The sequence below is a fragment of the Sylvia atricapilla genome, chromosome 11 (genome assembly GCF_009819655.1).
Source record: "Sylvia atricapilla isolate bSylAtr1 chromosome 11, bSylAtr1.pri, whole genome shotgun sequence".
Classification (NCBI taxonomy): Eukaryota; Metazoa; Chordata; class Aves; order Passeriformes; family Sylviidae; genus Sylvia; species Sylvia atricapilla.
This window is the reverse complement of record NC_089150.1, coordinates 2,479,141-2,496,911: the sequence shown is the minus strand read 5'-3', so window position 1 is coordinate 2,496,911 and position 17,771 is coordinate 2,479,141. Positions and strand designations below refer to the sequence as shown.

Genomic DNA, 17,771 nt, shown 5'->3' with positions numbered 1-17,771 from the left:
GAATTCTCTGGCTGAACTACAAGAGAAGACTTTGGCAAGTTCATGTCATGACATCTCCTCTTCCTTCTTTTTTTTTTAGCTGCAGCCCCTGATTTTTCCAGAAACCCCGTGAAGAAGCTGTCTGTTGTTCAAGTTGGAGGGGAAGTTACAATCAGTTGTAAACCCAGTGCTTCTCCCAGAGCTGTTGTGTCCTGGAGAAAGGGCTCGGAGGTTCTGCGCCAGAACAAAAGGTACGGGCGGCAACCAGCCCCTGGGCCGCCAAACCTTCTCTGTTTTAACATCATTTAAAGTTCATTGAAGCCCAGCTGGCTCAGGATTGCTTTTGGCAATTTGATGATTTAAATGATTTGAAGCTCCTTGATGGAAATGCCAGAGGCCTCTCTGTCTTCGGGTGGCCGTGGAGTTGCGCGGGTACAAAGCGCGATGAGCGCAGAGCCGGAGCCAATCCGTGGTGTGATCCATACGTTTGTGCTCATCATCACTTAACTCCTGGCCAGCCACGGGGCTGGAGGGGATCAACTTCACCAGGAGACAGCGCTGGAGGCCCAGGATGTGCCCCCAGGCTGAGGCAGAATTGTCTCAATCAGCCTGGTACAATCATCCTGTCGCTCGTGTTTAGGCAGGATTGAGCCCTCACCAACTGCTCTGGGTCAGGTGGGCTTTGCTGAGGACCAATTCCTCATTTCTGAGCTGCCAGGAGGCATCTCCAGCATTGTATTTCAATGTCCTCAGGCACAGGGTGGGATGTTGAGGTGGACAATTGTGACGGTTCTGGCTGCTTTTTCTCTGCCAAGGTCGGGATTAATATAGAGGAGTCCCAGTTGGTGTTTGGACTTGGATGTTTATTAATTCTTATCTATTTACAGACTCATGAGCTGTGAGCTCTAACTAGCAAGTTAGAGAAACGAGGTAAAATAGAACACCTCTAACTCTTTCCAAGGTTATTTAAGCATTAATTACCCAATGAAGAGGTGACACCTACATTATTTATATTTCTCACCCAATAATATCCACCCAAGGCCTGCAATGCAGACCTTTTTCACCCAGTTACAGAAAACCACCCAAACCCATGAAAAAGAAGGAAGAAGAAGGTAGAAAATAAGGACTTAGACGATGCTCAAAGTCCTCCATCTTGCTATTATTAATAAATACATTATTACTAAATCCACACTAAATCCATACATGACAGAATACTAAAATCCCAAATCTAAGTTTTTCGCCCTGTGAGATGACACACTTCTATTCAAACTGCACACCCACAACCCCAGTGCTATCACTCAGTTTTGGAAGCCTGTTCCATGGCCTCAGGTCAAATGCAGTGCCTGCCTGAGGGTCAGAGCCCTTTAGAGCAGAAAGCCTGAGATTTTCAGCCTCCAGGGTTCCAACAGACAATCCCCATGGAGTTGGTCTCCATGATCCCTCTGGGTCCCTTCCAGCTCAGGCTTTTCCATAAATCTATAATTCCACACTAATGGCAATTAAATGGTGGAACACTGAAATCAAAGGGTCTTACTGACAGAAATGAGGGATACTGAATGCAACACACAGCCCTGAGGATATTTCCGTGCACAAATGGAGACAGATGGATGAGATGGGCAGCAGTGTCCTCAGAAGTGCTGAGAATGTCTGAGAGTCCTTCTCAGCAGCTCCTTCAGTTCACAAATGTGAACAGCAACCCTCTCTTTGTCACATTCTGTTGTCAGCCTTTGAAATCTACAATCAGTAATTCATAAAGCTCTGGCAACTGAACACCAGATTTTCACACAGGGCCACTTGCACAAGGAGGTTATTTGGGGTCACATCAGACTTAAAATGATGATAATTCCCTAGAACATCATCCCAAACTGTGACACAAGGAACTGTTTCCTTATGCCACGCTGCAGGGATGCATAGTAGAGATAAATCACAGGAGTATTAATGAAAGAAGGTGCAAATCTGAGGATTTTACACAGGTGCTGGCAGTGGAACAGAGAAATTTAAGTGAGCAATCCATTACATGGCCGTAGAGAACTTCCCAATGGCTTTTCCCCCCTTTGTTGTGGCAATTTTATTTTCATGTTAGCGCTCACGATGGAAAACACTTTTCTACCTGGTGTTTAATCAAATCTTTGTTTGTCTTCTGATTGTATTTTGATTGTATTGCTTATTCCAGAGGCTGAACTAAGCCTGGATCTTGAGGTTCCACTACTCTGATATTCCCCACCTGATCTCCTGATAAAAGAAATATTTACACACTCCGTACAGTATTTACTTGTGCTCCTGTATTAATTTACTAACAATAATTCCGAGCACACTGTAATTTCTGAGCATCCCAGAAGGCTCCTGCTGCTGGGCAGGAGCAAATAACAGGAGCAGGATTTACAAAGGAGACAGAGTTTCAACTCTCTGCGTGCACATTATTGCCACAGTGTGTGCAAAGTGGAATTTATGAGGCTGACAAACTGGCAAATGCGGTGGTTTAAAAGGATGGGAGATAAATCATCAGCACAGTGTTAGTCCAGAGATCTCCCTGACAGAAAACAAAATGAAATAAGGGTTTGTGTGGCTGTAAAGTACATGGCTAATTAAAGTGCTGGAATTACACATAAAAAGAGAGGGAACATGGTCTGCCTTTCTCCACAGATTATGATTAAACCCTGACAAAGCCTTATTTCTGCTCCCATTTTATCGTGCTGCAATTATAACCTTTATGGGCTCTTTTATTGGCCTTTTTTAAGAATATTTGATAGGGTTATAGTTGCTAAAAAAGGGAAATACCAATCCCATCCAGTTCTGGCAGCTGAACTGTGGTGGGCACATTCCTAAATAAGTCCGATCATGCAGATTCTTTTCAATTATTTAGATAAATTTAATCTTTTGTTAAAGAAATAATGAATCCAGACCTGTTCTGCTCAAAGGGGGAAGAATATTCCTTCTTTTTCACCTTTTTCCTTTCATTCCTGATAAAAGTTTATTCCCTAGAGTCCTGAATATGTGGTAACAACTCTCCCTGATCAGCTGAACTCTTGATACCAGAAGAAAACTTTCCTTTAAATTAAGTTCAGTCTGTAAACATGTAAAGAGAAGTGTGCTAAATAAGAACACTACTTATTAGATTTTTCCATATGGATAGATGCACAATTAAATATTTTAACTAGATCCCCTCAGAGTTCTTAAGGTGATTTTAAAAATGACAAAACTGCAGAATTTGGGCTATCTGAAAAATGCCTTAGAAGGTAATTTTCTGCATCTCTTGGTGGGATTCAGCAGTGAAGGTCCTCAGCCCCCAGTTTCTTTTCCAGGGCAGAGTTTTCTCCAGCCCCACTTGTCTTTCCCATCCTTTCTGTGGATCAACCCACCATTGCTCAGCTCTTCAGCAGATTGTCTGCTCTCATTGCTGTAAAATACTTTATTGCACTTGAAGCACACATGTCAATCCTGCAGAAAATGCCAAAATAATAGTTTTTTTACATTAGATGGTGAAATAATGCCTGAATGTATCAATACAAGATTTGCTCATTGTTCCAGCCCTCTCCATTGAGAGATTCCAGATTTTCAGGAATAACTCCATTCCACCCTGAGCAATGGGATTTATCCATGGCCCATGCTCTGGCACCTGAGATTGGGAATTTGAGGTTATCAGCTGCAGGAAGCCAAAGGAAATCTCACAGACTGGCTCATCCTGACTGGTTTTCCCTGCTCTTGGGCAATTATCCTCCTCCTCCTCCTCCTCCTTCTTCTTCTTCTTCTTGTTCTTCTTCTTCTTCTTCTTCTTCTTCTTCTTCTTCTTCTTCTTCTTCTATCCTTCTTCTTTGGGTCAAAATCTGGAGAAATGGGATTTGGGGAGCAATGTCACTTCTCCAAGGGACAGCAGTTTGGCCTTTGTGGAATAAAGAACTTTTCCTGGTGTGTGCTGGGGGGTTTTAGCTCAGTACAGCAACGAGACACAACAAAAGCCAAGCTTTATGCTCCAAACTCCCTCCCCGTGGAGTCTGACACAGATTTCAGCTATTTTCATGTGTGTCACATCCTCAGTGCGTGCAACAGGAGTTTTCTTCATCTCACTTCTCGCCCCTATCCTCTCCTATCCAACTGAGGAAATGAAAGAGAAGAAAGGAACAATTCATACATTAAATAAAGCAAATTTCCAAGTCTAGACACCGATCTCATCACAAACGTCTGTCTTCGTGCCTTCAGCGAATTTCAGATTCCGGACCCTCGTGGAAAACTTATTTTCCATAAAGTTCCTTTTGATGGGAGCGTTTTAACGAAAGGGAATTGGGGCTGGTTTTGCTTTGCCAGAGAGAGGTGCTATTCCCCCAGCCTGGGCTGAGCATCCCCGAGCACTGCAGTGAATGCACAGAAACATATGGGATTCACTTCACTCGGAATTTCAATGAGGAGAGCTGAGGGAAAACTGAGAAATGAGGTAGGCTGGAAGAATGCATTAGTCATATACAGCACTTTCCATGCATTAATAATCAGTAATAAGCAAATATTCATAATTTAAATTGTTTTTTGGGGGCCTGGGCAAGAAGTACATTTAGAGATGATAAAATACGCTCAATACTTGTTGGCTCCAAGTCTAGCTTGTAGGAAAGAGTTCAGTCCCAGCTCTCTGAAGGATGGGAATGGATCCTCTGCCATCAATAAAGCTGGTGAATTCTTTGTCCTGTGGGACACTTGGTTTTGGTGTTTTACACTCAGTTTATTGCCGTTACTCAGAGGAAAAATGGGAAAACAATGAGGTGGGAATCTGGGAAAACAATGACCTAGGAAGTATTTCACCAACACTGTGGGAGGAGAATGGAGGAGATGTTGTGACTGGGTGGGAGAATTTTCTGGGAATTGCTGAGTTCTTGGAGCTGCCCCTTGGAGCCCAGCCCTGAGGGTTCTCCTGCTCCCAGGGGAACAGCCAGGACCCAGCAGGTTTCCTTGGGATCTGTTCTCCCACCACCTTCTGAGCACTCTGGGCCCTCCTTCTGCTTTCCATCTGCTCCTCCACTGTTCACAGGCAGATTCCAAAACCAGGAGACCTTTAAAACATTTAAACTTTCTTGTTGTTATTTGGGAAAAGGATTTTTTTTTTTTGTCTGTGGATGGAATTGAACAAACAGGGGGATAAGAAGTGTGCAGCTCAAATCTCTGTTCCCTGTGACAGGGAATGGCAGGAGCTGGGTCAGGGCAGGGTTAGGTTGGACTTTAGGGAAAGGCTCTTCTCCCAAAAAGGTTCTTCATTCCCAGAGGGAATGGGCACAGCCCCGAGGGTGCCAGAGCTCCAGGAGGGTTTGGACAAAGCTCCCAGGGATGCCCAGAGTGGGATTGCTGGGGTTGATCCTTGTGGGTCCCTCCCAGCTCAGCTTCTCCTGTGCCTATTTGGTAAACAGGAGGAGTCCTCACTCCATCCCCTGATCAAATCCAACACACAAAATGCATTGTCTGTGAAACAGCGTCTCAGCTCCAACCAATTTGAGCAGAAATGTGTCAGGACAGTTCAGCAAACTTCAGGGGAACGTTTCAATTACCAGAATGTCAAAAGCTGTTGATTTAGCTTCAGAATATCCGTTATCCTTAAAAATAAATAATAAAAAAAATCTGCTTGGGGAGGAATCAAGACCAAATGGATAGAAAATTCCAAAATTTGCACTAGTCTGCTAACAAAGGAGGAGATTGATGGCACTTGACTGTTCTCTAGCTGAAGTCAATATGCAGCCTAAGGGAGTTATTTACTTGCTCTTGGCAGGTGCCTCCCTCTCAAATGAGACACCAAACTTAGACAAACAAAGCTGAGGGAATGAAACCCATTCACAGTGTCTGAAAAAAACCCCTCAACTGCCTTGAAGTCAAAGCAGATGAGTAGCAGAGGCAAAGAGGAGTTTTGCTTGTCAGGCTGCTTAGTGCCACGAACCACCCTGCTTTCCTCACCCACTGCTGGCACATAAAGTATCCCAGATATTTGCTACAGGTACGAAGTTCCATATAAAATCTATTTTTCTGATGATATTCCAGAACTTTCTATTCTATTCCCAGCTTTCTACAGCAATGCAGTTGGGTGGATAGCACTGGGATAATAATTTTACTATTATTTTATTTTTTTAAAGTCTGCTTTTTGAAGCCTGGATTAAGTGGGACTCTGTTTTTATCCTCCTTGCTTCTGTACCACGAGGAGCTTTGCATAGCTTTGATGAGATGCCTTAACCCTTCCATCTTATCAGGGGCTGTGTGTGCTTGTAAAGAAGTTCATTTCCTATTTTAGTATTTAAATAGAGCACTTGAAGTGTGGGCATCAGCAATCAGAGCAATTCCAGCTATCTCAGACACCACTGCTGAAAGTCAACACGAATACAAATTAAGCTTATCTGTTGATGAAATCCCACTTTTGCCTGGAGGACCAATGGGATTGATTCCACCCCTGCTAAATTTGATTAATCACTCCAGCTGCATTCCTGGCTTACAAAGTGATTGACAGGAATCCAAAGCACAGATTTACCTGCCTGCTCTCAGCCTTTGGTCTGAAGTGACTCTTTTAAGACGTGAAGACTCCTACAAAGCCTGGGGTTGCTGTTTAGGAGTGTTTTTAATCTCTGATGCCCCAATGTCACAGCACATTTGGTGCTAACCAGACACACCCCACTCCATCACACCATTCCTCTGGGAATGCTGAGAGCTGCAGGAAGCATTTTCCAGCTAAAAATACCCAGTGCTGGCACCACAGTGGTCCTGGTTTGAGAGAGAAAAAAAAAAAAAAAAAAAGGGAATTGCAGAGAACTGGGAGAGGCAGCTCCAATGCAGTTACTGAGGATTAATTTGCTCTCAGCAGGGAGTTTTGTGTGGTTTGGGCGTTTGTTTTTGGTGTTGGTTGCAGGCATTTTTCAGTGCTGCCCCCTGAACAATGCCACGGGATGTGGGAGGAACATCTCACACGGCAGCACCCACAGGAATCACCAGAACTGGTGATATTGGCAGAAGAGAAGTTTTACAACCAAAGGGCTCTCAGAAAACACCCCAAACTCCCCTGGAGTTCCTTCAGCCTTTCCTCCTTCTCCATCCTTCTGGTTATTGTGTTCTTGTTCCCCACACTGAGGATGAAGGCAGAGAAATGGAAAACTTGACTGAAAGATGAGGAGGGAGATAAGGAGAAGGAAGAACAAGCACAGATGATGGGAGAAAAAAGAAATACTTTATTATTTTCCTTCTTTATCTTATTTTCCCTTCATTTTTTCCCATTTCTTCTCTCTCTGTCCTGTTTCTATTTGAAGTCAAGGCACTGCAGAGTAACGAGGAGAGAAGAGGGAACCCCCATTGCTACCTGACCCAGCCAGAGGATTTTGGTGCAGGAGAAGACAGGAGAAAAGGGTTTTCCCTTTCTTTCCTCTCTCCTTGGAGAGTTTCACAATGGAACAAGCCAATAAACCTAATTTCACCCTGTACTGCTGAGTGCTCAGTGCCAGTGTAATGTGAGCACGGAGGAAGTAAATGAAGCAGATGTTCTCACGTGAAAAAGAGAAGGATTTATTACAACTCCCCTCGGCAGGACACCTCTCTAATGCAATTTGAAATTGTTCCCACTCCAATCCTGGCAGCCTTTTAAAGGGGAGCCTTTCCAAGGGGCTGTCCTGCATGCTGAGGTGGCCCAGGAAATCTGTCACTGTTCCCTGCCACGAGGAATTGCAATAGTGCCAACCCCAGTGAGTGTCAGTGCTGTGCCCTCTCCACCTTCCAGCTCGTGTCCCGTCCCTGCTCCATGCACATTTCCTGTTGGATGCTCAGGACTCCATCCAAAACCAGATAATCTCTTTGGATTTTTTTTCCACTGAGCAGGCTCCGAATCAAGGTTTCTGATTAGGAGTTTGCAGGGGAAAAAAAAAAAAAAGAAGTAACGAGAGAAGGCAACCTTCTGTGCTTCTCTTCCAGGCCAAGTCGTGCTGCCATGCACAACGTTGCTGCTGGGGGTATTGCTGCAGCATAAAAATGCCAATGTGGGGTGGAAATCATGCTCCAAATACAGAAAACATGCATCAAATACGGAAAACATGCATCAAATTTGGAAAACCTGCATCAAATATGGAAAACCTGCACCAGATTTGGAAAACCTGCACCAGATTTGCTGCAGAGGCACCAAAGGTCCTGACCCCCAGTGATCTCAAAGGAACAGATCAGGGCGTGTTGAGGAGGTGATCTAAAGAGAAATTGATTAACAAAGAATCACAGAATGTCCCAGGTTGGAAGAGATCCATGAGGAGCATCAAAGTCCAACTTCTGGCCCTGCACAGAACAAATGTGGTGGGCACAGGGACTGCAGCCAGGCAGTTTCCAGGCATGATGAACAAAGAATCCACCAGGGAGGGATTTCTGGGATCATTTTGGGTGGGAAGGGTGGCATGAGTGAGAGCACCTTGGAAAAGTGGCTGATGTTTGGCCAACATGAAAGATCTGTAGGAGGCCACAAACAGCTCTGGTTTAGCCATGGGATTTTGGGACTAAGGAATGTCATTCTTCCCCTGCTCCTTTTCCATGAGAGCTAAAAATCTGTTCAGATTTTCAGTGAAAGGGAAATCTGGAAGAAGAAAGGAATAGCTGAAGGGACACACACAAGTGACAGAGTGTGACTAACACATCAAAAAGACAGAAATCTTCTGTTCTCTGTGCTCTTTGGGACAGAGATGTGGGTCTGGGGCTTCAGTGAGCCGAGTCCTCATCGTTGTAACTCAAACTGGGCTTAAATTCACCAGCCCAGGGAGGATTGTCCCAGGTTTCCTGCAGGTCCACAGGGAGCCCAACATGAAATTAGAAGTGATGAGACCTGCCTGGATGGGGTTTGGAGCACCCTGGGAGAGTGGAGGGTGTCCCTCCCCATGGCAGGGAATGGAATGGGATGAGCTTTAAGGTCCCTTCCAGTCCAAACCATCCTGGCATTCTCTGATTCTATTTTGGGGGATTTTGGTCTCTGTTCCAGGGTTTCTGAAATCCAACCAGGGCCGTGCTGGTGTCAGCTGCTTGTTGTCTGGACGGAATTCTTGAAGGTTACCAGCAGGTTTTGTTGTTCCTGTGCTTCTGAGATGTGCTCTGAGAAGCAGAGAGGGAAGCAGCTTCCTGCAAGTGAATGAAACTCCCACGCAGAGGGCAATTCAGGGCCTCCTGTACTGTTTAAATTCTACTTAAATCCCATATTAAGGGCTTAGCTTTACATCTGGAGTGAATTGAGTTGTGTGAAGGGCTGAGTCAGAGCTCCTGATAGTGTCTGGATGATAAAAATGATGATCAATGGTGGGATTAGAATAGTGGCAGTGTGGACATCCCATCCAGCACTGGAAGAGCTTTTGTCTGATGTCGTGGAGTTACAAAGATTTCATAAAACCAGCAGAACTTGGAAGAGGAAGGAATTGGCAGCTGTTTTATTTGGCAGTTGCGCTCCTTTCCTGCTTTTCTTTCCCATGCACACAGAGGAGCTGTTGCCCAGTATTCCCTGGCTGCCAGTTCTGGGATGTGTCACTACAAGACATTTGGGCACAGGGTGGGTTTTGTCCCTTTTTTCTTTGGCCATCACAGAGGAACATCTGCCTCACATTTCATCCTTGAGTGCGTTACAGACAGGGCAAAACAGGTTTTGCTATTTTGTGTTGTTAAAGGCAGTAGCAGGTCCTGAAAATCCTGTGTTCTCCCTGGAATCTGTGTGATGGAGTATAGCTCACTTCAGATGGCTGTATATATTTACATAAATAAATATTTGTGGTCCCAATTGCAGGAACTTGATGCAAAAATAATTCTATTTTTAGGAAGAGGGGAGAATTTTAAGGTGTAGGATGGAAGAGTTCTAGCGTCACGTTTTATAATTTCTGATAATATCCTTTTCTACAATATTTCAATAAGATTATTCAGCTGGATTGTGTAGTTTTGTTTTGATCCAAATAGTTAAAAGATTATAATGACATTTATTTGATTTCCAGTTAATTGTCAGTCAACCCTGAAGCTCATTTATATCAGCATGCAGATAAAGAAAAAAAAAATCTTTTAAGCACAGTTTATTAAATGGCAACACTATTAGCATACGAATTATGCTCAGAATAGAATAAACAGGTACAAAGATCATTAACATATGATACAGACAGTCAGATCTCAGATGGGATTCAGTGGGACCTTTTCAAAAATACCAGGGCTGTCAGCAGCAGGGACAAGTCATTCACTCAGCCAAACTTTACTCACATTTCCATCTGCATAAATCACTGCTAATTCCGAGCCACCTGGGAGTTGTGCTCATCTTTCTGCCCCCCTCTCACTTCCCTTTGTAGTTTTGAATGCAGCCTCTCCTGCTCCTCAATCTTGGTAAAAATGAGAGGAGTCAGATATTGTCTCAGTGTCTGGCAGCACGTCTGGAGAAATTTATAAACAATATATCTCTGCACTGCCTGGAAATAAAGAGGGGGTTTGCTCCTGAGCAGCGAAGGGAGGCTGAGCAGACATGGTTTCAAATCGGATTTCTCAGATAATAAAAATTACTTTGCCTGTGATTTCATCAGATCCAGATTCCTCCCGTTTTATCAACACAGCGCCGTGATGAGGCTTCAATAAGGCTGGGAGGTGTCAGATGTTGGAGGCAGACAGGAGACAAGAGGAGGGAATCTGTACAAAGTATCAGGGTTACTTTATTTGGAAAAGAATTACACCCTTGAAGGGAGAGCTGCCCTTCTGGCAGTGCTGAATCCTGCAGAATTCACCCAGTTTTACACTGATCCAGCTCAAGATTTTGATGGGGATTTCAAAGCCCTTTGCTGTTTGAATCTCTGCATTTCATATCCCTGAATTAACATCTCCCCTCTCTCCCAAAACCCGGCTGGCTGAACAATGCAGCAGTGCACAAAGCCACCCCTGCTGCACTTTTAAATCTAATGACTTGACACCTCTTTCTTTTCTCAGAGTTTAGTTCTTCTATCAGCCTTTCTAAATACATATTATTCTTTCATGCTCTTAAGATCAAAGCAAATAGCCATCAACAATCTTTTGTTCACACAAGACAACACATTCGGAGATGGTTTGTTTGGCCTGGTTAATTAAAAGCTGCACCTATCATCCCTGCTTGATTTCTCAAGTTCTTTACTTAAAAAGTATGTGTGACAATTTTAATGAGCTCTCACTTCTTCCCCACAGCCGCGTGGCTTCTGCACAAACTTTGCAAACTCTTCTTTTTTGAACATCACACGGAGCTCTGACTCCAGCAGATCCCAGGGAAGCTGTTTGTTTTCCCTCCCTGCACATGGTGCTCATCTCGTCTCCTGATGGAGTCACTCAGAGGGGAATTGCAATTTTTATATCTGATGGGTTTAAAGGAAAAAAAGAGGGCCAGGTTAGATTTAAAATGAGGGAGAAATATTTTACATTGCTGGTGATAAAACACTGGCACAGGGTGCCCAGAGAAGCTGTGGCTGCCCCTGGATCTCTGGAAATGCCCAAGGCCAGGTTGGAAATTTGGGCTCGGAGCACCTGGGACAGTGGAAGGTGTCCCTACCCATGGAATTGGATGATCTTTCAGGTCCTTTCCAACCCAAACCATTCCATGATTCTATATGGAACAATATTTCTGTGCATTCCAAATTCTCCCTGCTGTGCAGGAACTTTGCATCAATAGTCAGAACTGGATTTCCATCTCTGCCTTCGCTCACAGCAGCTTGGTTTGAGCTGTTCACCCAGAGGTGGCACCAGGCAGGAGGCAGCAGGACTCTGATCAGAATTAAACATTTTATAAGTCAGAGATGCCGGCCTAGAGTTAGACCTGTGCTTAAGCAACCCCTTGCTGCCTCAGGGCTTTATGAACAGCTGGGTCCTGAATTCCTCCTCCTCCTGCCTCTTTCACAGCACTGCATTTATCAGATCTGCTTCAGCTCTTGTGCTTTTTGGTCCTTTGACAGGCACTTATTTACTTATTGAGAGAAGTCCAGTTCTCCTGGCAGACAAAATATTCTCCTTGCGCTGTGTTGGACAAGTTAAACTTTTCTGTCTCGTCACAGCACTTGGAATTACCTTGTCTTGTGGAGCAGCTGCTAAGAATTATTATCTATAGCCTTCACACAGCCCCAAATGTGAAAAGGAATGGTTTCCAGCGAGCCTTTCAGCAGGTGAGACGTGCCTTTCACAGCTTCTTTTTAAACCATTTGTCAGAGCTTGATCCAAAGCCCATTAAAGGCAACATTCCCGTTGCCTTCTGCATCTCAGCTCCCTGATTTGGGAGAGAAACGGGACAGGACAAAGTGCAGCCCCTCTGAACCCACCCACGGCACAAAATCCTGGTTTTGAGGGATTTGGGGGCGATTTTGCTGTCCTTGGCACCCGGGGCAGAGTTTCACAGGAGGTTGTTGGTTTTCTTCTTGCATTCGAAATTCATCATCTTCATCTTCGGCTGTGCTCTGTCTTCCCATCCCTCTCCTGACACAGACCTCAGGACAGCTGGAAATTTCTCATTTTTTTAATGTTTTTGGTGGATTTTTTTTTTTAAATTCCCTTCCCCACTAAACTAATTACTCTGGAGTCCTTTGTGCTCTTACACAAATTCTGCCTGAGTGTCTTATTTACTGCTGGCTCTAATTGTCGTTAGGTAGAGTGACCTGTTTCAAAAAACTCGGGAGCTTTTATTTAGCAGATTTTTCTCTCTGCTAAGCTCCATTTTGATCCATTGAAAAGAGCCATTCCATCCTCAGCCTGCCTGGCCATTGAAATATTGTTTCAGAACAGCATTTCTTCAGATCAAACGTGACACTGTCAGCTCTTGTGTGGGTACAAACCCCTCTTAGTGGCGAAATGAGAGAGATGGGAATTATCAAGGTCTCAATTCATCATGAAAAACACAGGGATGAAAAATCTGAGGCATGACCAAACTTCAGTGAAAAAGCTGCAACCAGAATCCACAGGGGCTAAGAGAGACTTCCAAAGCTTCTCCCCTTTGCTATTCTGTATTTTACGGACTGTTTTTTTTCCTGTCTATTTACCTACATTGAAGCTTTTGGGGGTGGAGATTTTCTTTTTTCCTTTTTTTAATTTTTTTTCCCTTTATGCCACTTCTGGATTTTAATTTGCACCTAAGATCTTTTAGTAAAAGTAACAGATCATCAATATTTGATGGAGGGAAAGACACTGAGGTGGCTCGTTGTGAATTTTTATTCAGGTACCAAATTTATGAGCATTTGCTGATTCACCCTGTAATCTCTTTGGATACTGCTTGATGAACACCATATGTTACCCAGCCACTCGATTGCATCCCCTATTTTATCACCAGCGGTTTTTCTCTGGTGGTTGGTGCAAGCTGATGGGAAGAAATGCGTCATTAATGCAAAAAATATGGCAGAGGCAGAAGGGGAATACTTGGGAATGTTTCTTCATATTCAGTGTTTCTTCGGAGCAGAGCCATGGGTGTGTCCCCACACAGAAGGAGAGGACACAGGGCTCCTGTGTTGATGCACAGAGGTGACACCAGCTCATGGGGTGGCAGAATTGTGGAATATCCTGAGCTGGAAGAGACCCACAAGGATCAGAAATGCTGCCCCAGGAGCCAAGATCCAGCTCCTGTCCCTGCACAGACACCCCAAATCCCACCCTGGGCATCCCTGGAGTGGTGTCCAAGCTCTCCTGGAGCTCTGGAAGCTTCAGGAATGTTCTCATTCCCTGGGGAGCCTGGGCAGTGCCCAGCATGCCTGGGGGAAGAACCTTTCCCAAAAATCCCAAAAAAAAATCCAACCTGAGCCTGCCCTGGCACATCTTCATCCATCCTTTCTCATCCAAAACCTCTCATTCTGCTGATACATCCTTGTCTTGAGGAGGGCACTTTGCTCCTTCCTCTTTTGCTCTGCCCCAGTTCCAAAGGATGGATTATTAGACCTGAACTTATTTCCTCTCTGTACAAGTGGCAAACCCAGAGCTGCTGCAGTACCTGGTGATTATTGCCAAGGAAACAAAGATTTTTTCATTCAAGCCTAAATCCCTTCCCCTCTCAGCTGCACACCCCAGTGACAGCACCACGGGGACATCTCTGCTCCTCCCCGTCCTAAATCCACCCTGCCCTGCCCAGGAGCTGATCTTTGTGCAGGAAAAGGTAAGAAGAGTGTGGGAGACACGAAATTAGGGGGATACAAGTGAGGAGATCCCCAGAAATCCCAGCTGAGATGTTGGGAGGGTGTAGCAGGAGCAGGACAAGGTCTGACGTGTGTTCCACTTGCAGTTACAAATGTATAAATGCCAGAATGGGAAACAGAAACACGCTGTGATGGGGGGTTTTTTGTGTGTTTTAAATGGTTCTGATGCTACTGCCAGTTCCAACTTCTGCTCCTGTGATTGTTCATTTCCTTTAATAATTCACTACATCACCCAATCTTATGTTGTTAGTAATAAATATTAAATACCCGAGCTGTGATGCATGAATTAGATATTTTCTACTTTATGAAAGGAGCCTTGTATGAGAGTTAAATGTCAATTAAATGAGGGGATATAAAAAATGATGCAGTGCTGCTGTGAGTGAATGGAGCCTGGTTTCCTGTGGAGTTGTGGCTTACAGTGAATTTTTTTGAGTGTAAAGAAATGTGGCATTTGGGAGCAGATTCTCTGATGCCTGTTGAGGACTGAGCTTGGTGGCAAGAGGAGATGCACACACAGACCCTGACCCATTTTTATGGAACTTCCAGGAGCTTCATGTCCTAAATTTCTTCTAAACTCAGGAAAAAAATTGTTCAAGTTCCACATTTACCAGGTGCAGCAGGTGGATGTTGAAGAACTGGGGGGAAAAAAAATCCCAAAGTATTACAAAACAATATGTTCTGTGCTAAAGTTCATTGCTAATTCAGCTTTGATTTGAAAATTCTCTGCTTTAAGAGGCGTGCTTTGTGTGATTCTGTAGAAATTTGTAGGATTTTCTGCAGAAAATCCACACAATCCTGAAGTCCTGCCCTTGTATGTGCCAGCAGAAGGATGCCAGGCACAGTGACAGCTTATCCCAAGGAAATTATATCCAATCCTGGTCCTGACTTACATCCCATCTCGTTAACATGTAAGAAAACCAAAATATGAATAAGCTTAAAAATTAATTTTGTCCGCAAAACCTAGGAGTGGTCCTGAAATTGCCATTAAATGCAATTTTCCCAATACCCTGCAAACTGGTGCAAACAACTCAGTGACTCCAAGGTGAGACAGTGATGGATTTGATTTGGTTCCTTGGCTTGTGAGGTGGCATTTGAGCATCTCAGCCAGTCTGATAATATCTTTTAATAATCCTGACAGAACTCCACGGGCAGCTGGGCTCATGCACAACCTTAGTTTGGCTTAGGGGCACTAGGATCTGTAAAAAAACCCAAAAAAACACAAAACCGTGGGAAAACAGAACACAGGTAAGTAGCTAGTTGAGTCTTTCGACTCTGTCTTGAGATTTCAGATTTTTCTGGAAGAAAGTCACCTGGAAAAGAGAATGATCAGCCCCAGTTTGCCAATAAAACATTTTTAACCTAGAAATTAATAAGCAGCAGAGGTGAAAATTGAATATGTGTGAAATAACACACATTCAGCTTGCTGTAGAAGAGAAAAATCATAATGGAAACGTTTAAATATTAAAATATTTCTTTTACTATTCTCCTGCCACAAGTTTTTTTTTAATTTCTACTTTTTTATTGTTGCCCAGGAAAGTTGTGGGTTCCCCATCCCTGGAAGTGCCCAAGGTCAGGTTAGATGGGGCTTGGGGCACCCTGGGATGGTGAAAATTGTCCCTGTCCATGGCAGGAGGAGGGATGAGCTTTAGGATCCTAACCCAAGCCCTTCTGGGATTTTGGGATCCCATTTTGTTTGTTTTTGCCCAGGTTGGTGTTCCTGGAGGATGGCAGCCTCAGGATGTCCAACATCTCCAAGGTGGATGCCGGGGTTTACACTTGTGTGGCCACGAATCAGTTTGGGACTGCCAGGAACTCAGGGAGCCTGATTGTGAAAGGTATTTCAGCATTTCCTCCTTTTGTGCAACAAAATCAGCTTGAAAGACTCTTCCAACCCAATTCTCCTCTGATTTCTTAACTCTTTTTTTTAAAATATTCTTGTTTCCAGCAGTATCAGAATGCTTTCTGTAGTTGCAGCCTGACCTCCTCCTTAACTTGGCATCTGGCAAAAAAATCTTTTTTAATATTCACCTTTTGACAGAGCAATTAGCACTGATACAGCTCAGAGTGTGGCCTGAGATGGTGCTGCAGCACTGCCAGCACTGAGAACACCAAGAACTTCAGGGTTTCATCAGCTCTGACTTCATTAAGGTTCTGCCCCCTCTCACATCGTCCCATGCATTGTGGCAATATGGGAACATCCCATTAAAACAGGGAAAAAAACCCCACATTATTTTGTGTGGCATTTAGGAAGTTTATTAAAAGACCGAGTAACAACATGGCATAAAAATGATCTTGTTTGCAGGGAACATTTGTTTTTGTTTCCCCTCTGGAGAAGTTTGGGCTGTTCAATTATAGGCCTCATTGCTTCAGCATTATTTTCAACTGAAATGTCAGAACTTGGGAAAGCATGGCTAATGTGCAAATTAAGTTTATTGCTGCTCATTGAGTTGTTTATTCTTGGTGGGAGAAGTCTTTATTACACCTCCAGCACTCACATCTCCCCTTTTTCCTCCTCTGGAATGGGATTTGTCATATAATGCATGTTTGCTGTTGCTAAGCGAGATAGATGGATAAGACAGAACCAAGAGCTTTTAGGAAGCTTTTAAAAGTATTTGAGGTGGAAGTTTTTTGAAGACAAGCCCATAAAAGAAGTAAAAAATATCACCCAAGTGAACATTCTGCATTAGTGGGGATGAGGAGGATACAAGAGGTGCAAAAGGATGGGAATACCATAATAAATGAATTTATTTTTCGTTATCACTACTAAAAACCACACCTCATGCCCAAAGCCAGTGTAATTCCCAAATAGAGAGTTTTAAATATTTATTTGGTGGAGGTTCAGGCCAATAATAAAGGATATTTCTTATGATAACAGCAGTGCCCAGTGCCAGGTTGGACACTGGAGCTTGGAGCAGCCTGGGACAATGGAAGTTGTCCCTGCCCATGGCAAGAGTGGCACTGAGTGGGATTTAAGGTCCCTCCCAACCCAAACCTTTCCAAAATTCTGTGATTTAAGAATCAGTTACATTCTGGAGTTAAGCTGTGATGAGTATTAAACTAACCCAGCTCGTGCGCATTTCCTTCTCCTCCTCTCACATTATTTTCAGATCACATTAATATTGTTGAAGTGATTCTGCTCTCATTTTCTACATGTGTCTAAATCCTCACCACTTTATAACACTTCCATGCACAAAAGCTTTATTCAAGGGAATTGCTTACAACAAAGTGGTTGTTATCTCTAATCTGTCTGCCAGTCATATCAACAGAAGTGAAGCCATATAAACCCATTTCTTTCCCCTTCAGAGGAGCTGCAACTTTGGCTCTCGATGTAATGGGTTAAAAAATGATCAAATAAATAATTTTCCTGCCTGGGAACATCATTGAAGCTGTAACTTGAGTAGTGCTGTGGAGTAAAGACATTAATATAGATTAAGGATGTTGATGTCTAAAGTAAGTGGAGGTGAGCAGCAATTTTGCTTCTGCTGCAGTTTTCGTCCAGGAGAATCCTTCAGGTTTGAAGAACCGCGGGCACGTTTTTGAGAAGAATTCTATACCTTTTGACTGAAATCAAAATTAATAATTATGGGCTTTATGAAGTAATATAATTAAGGGTGTTCCTAATACAAATATATACTAATTTAGGGTATTCCTCTCACATATGCTCACTCTCAGGCA

The 17,771-nt window shown here is 43.7% G+C and overlaps 1 protein-coding gene across 1 annotated transcript in view; it reads left to right on the top strand.

Annotated features, from left to right (window-relative positions):
- The window catches only part of LOC136366241 (contactin-6-like), a 76,053-nt gene that overhangs the window by 41,137 nt on the left and 17,145 nt on the right, over window positions 1-17,771 (top strand). The window contains exons 8-9 of the mRNA XM_066327163.1: window positions 80-230; window positions 15,804-15,931. Of these exons, the coding sequence (XP_066183260.1) occupies window positions 80-230; window positions 15,804-15,931 (279 nt within the window). The remainder of the gene's footprint in view (window positions 1-79; window positions 231-15,803; window positions 15,932-17,771) is intronic.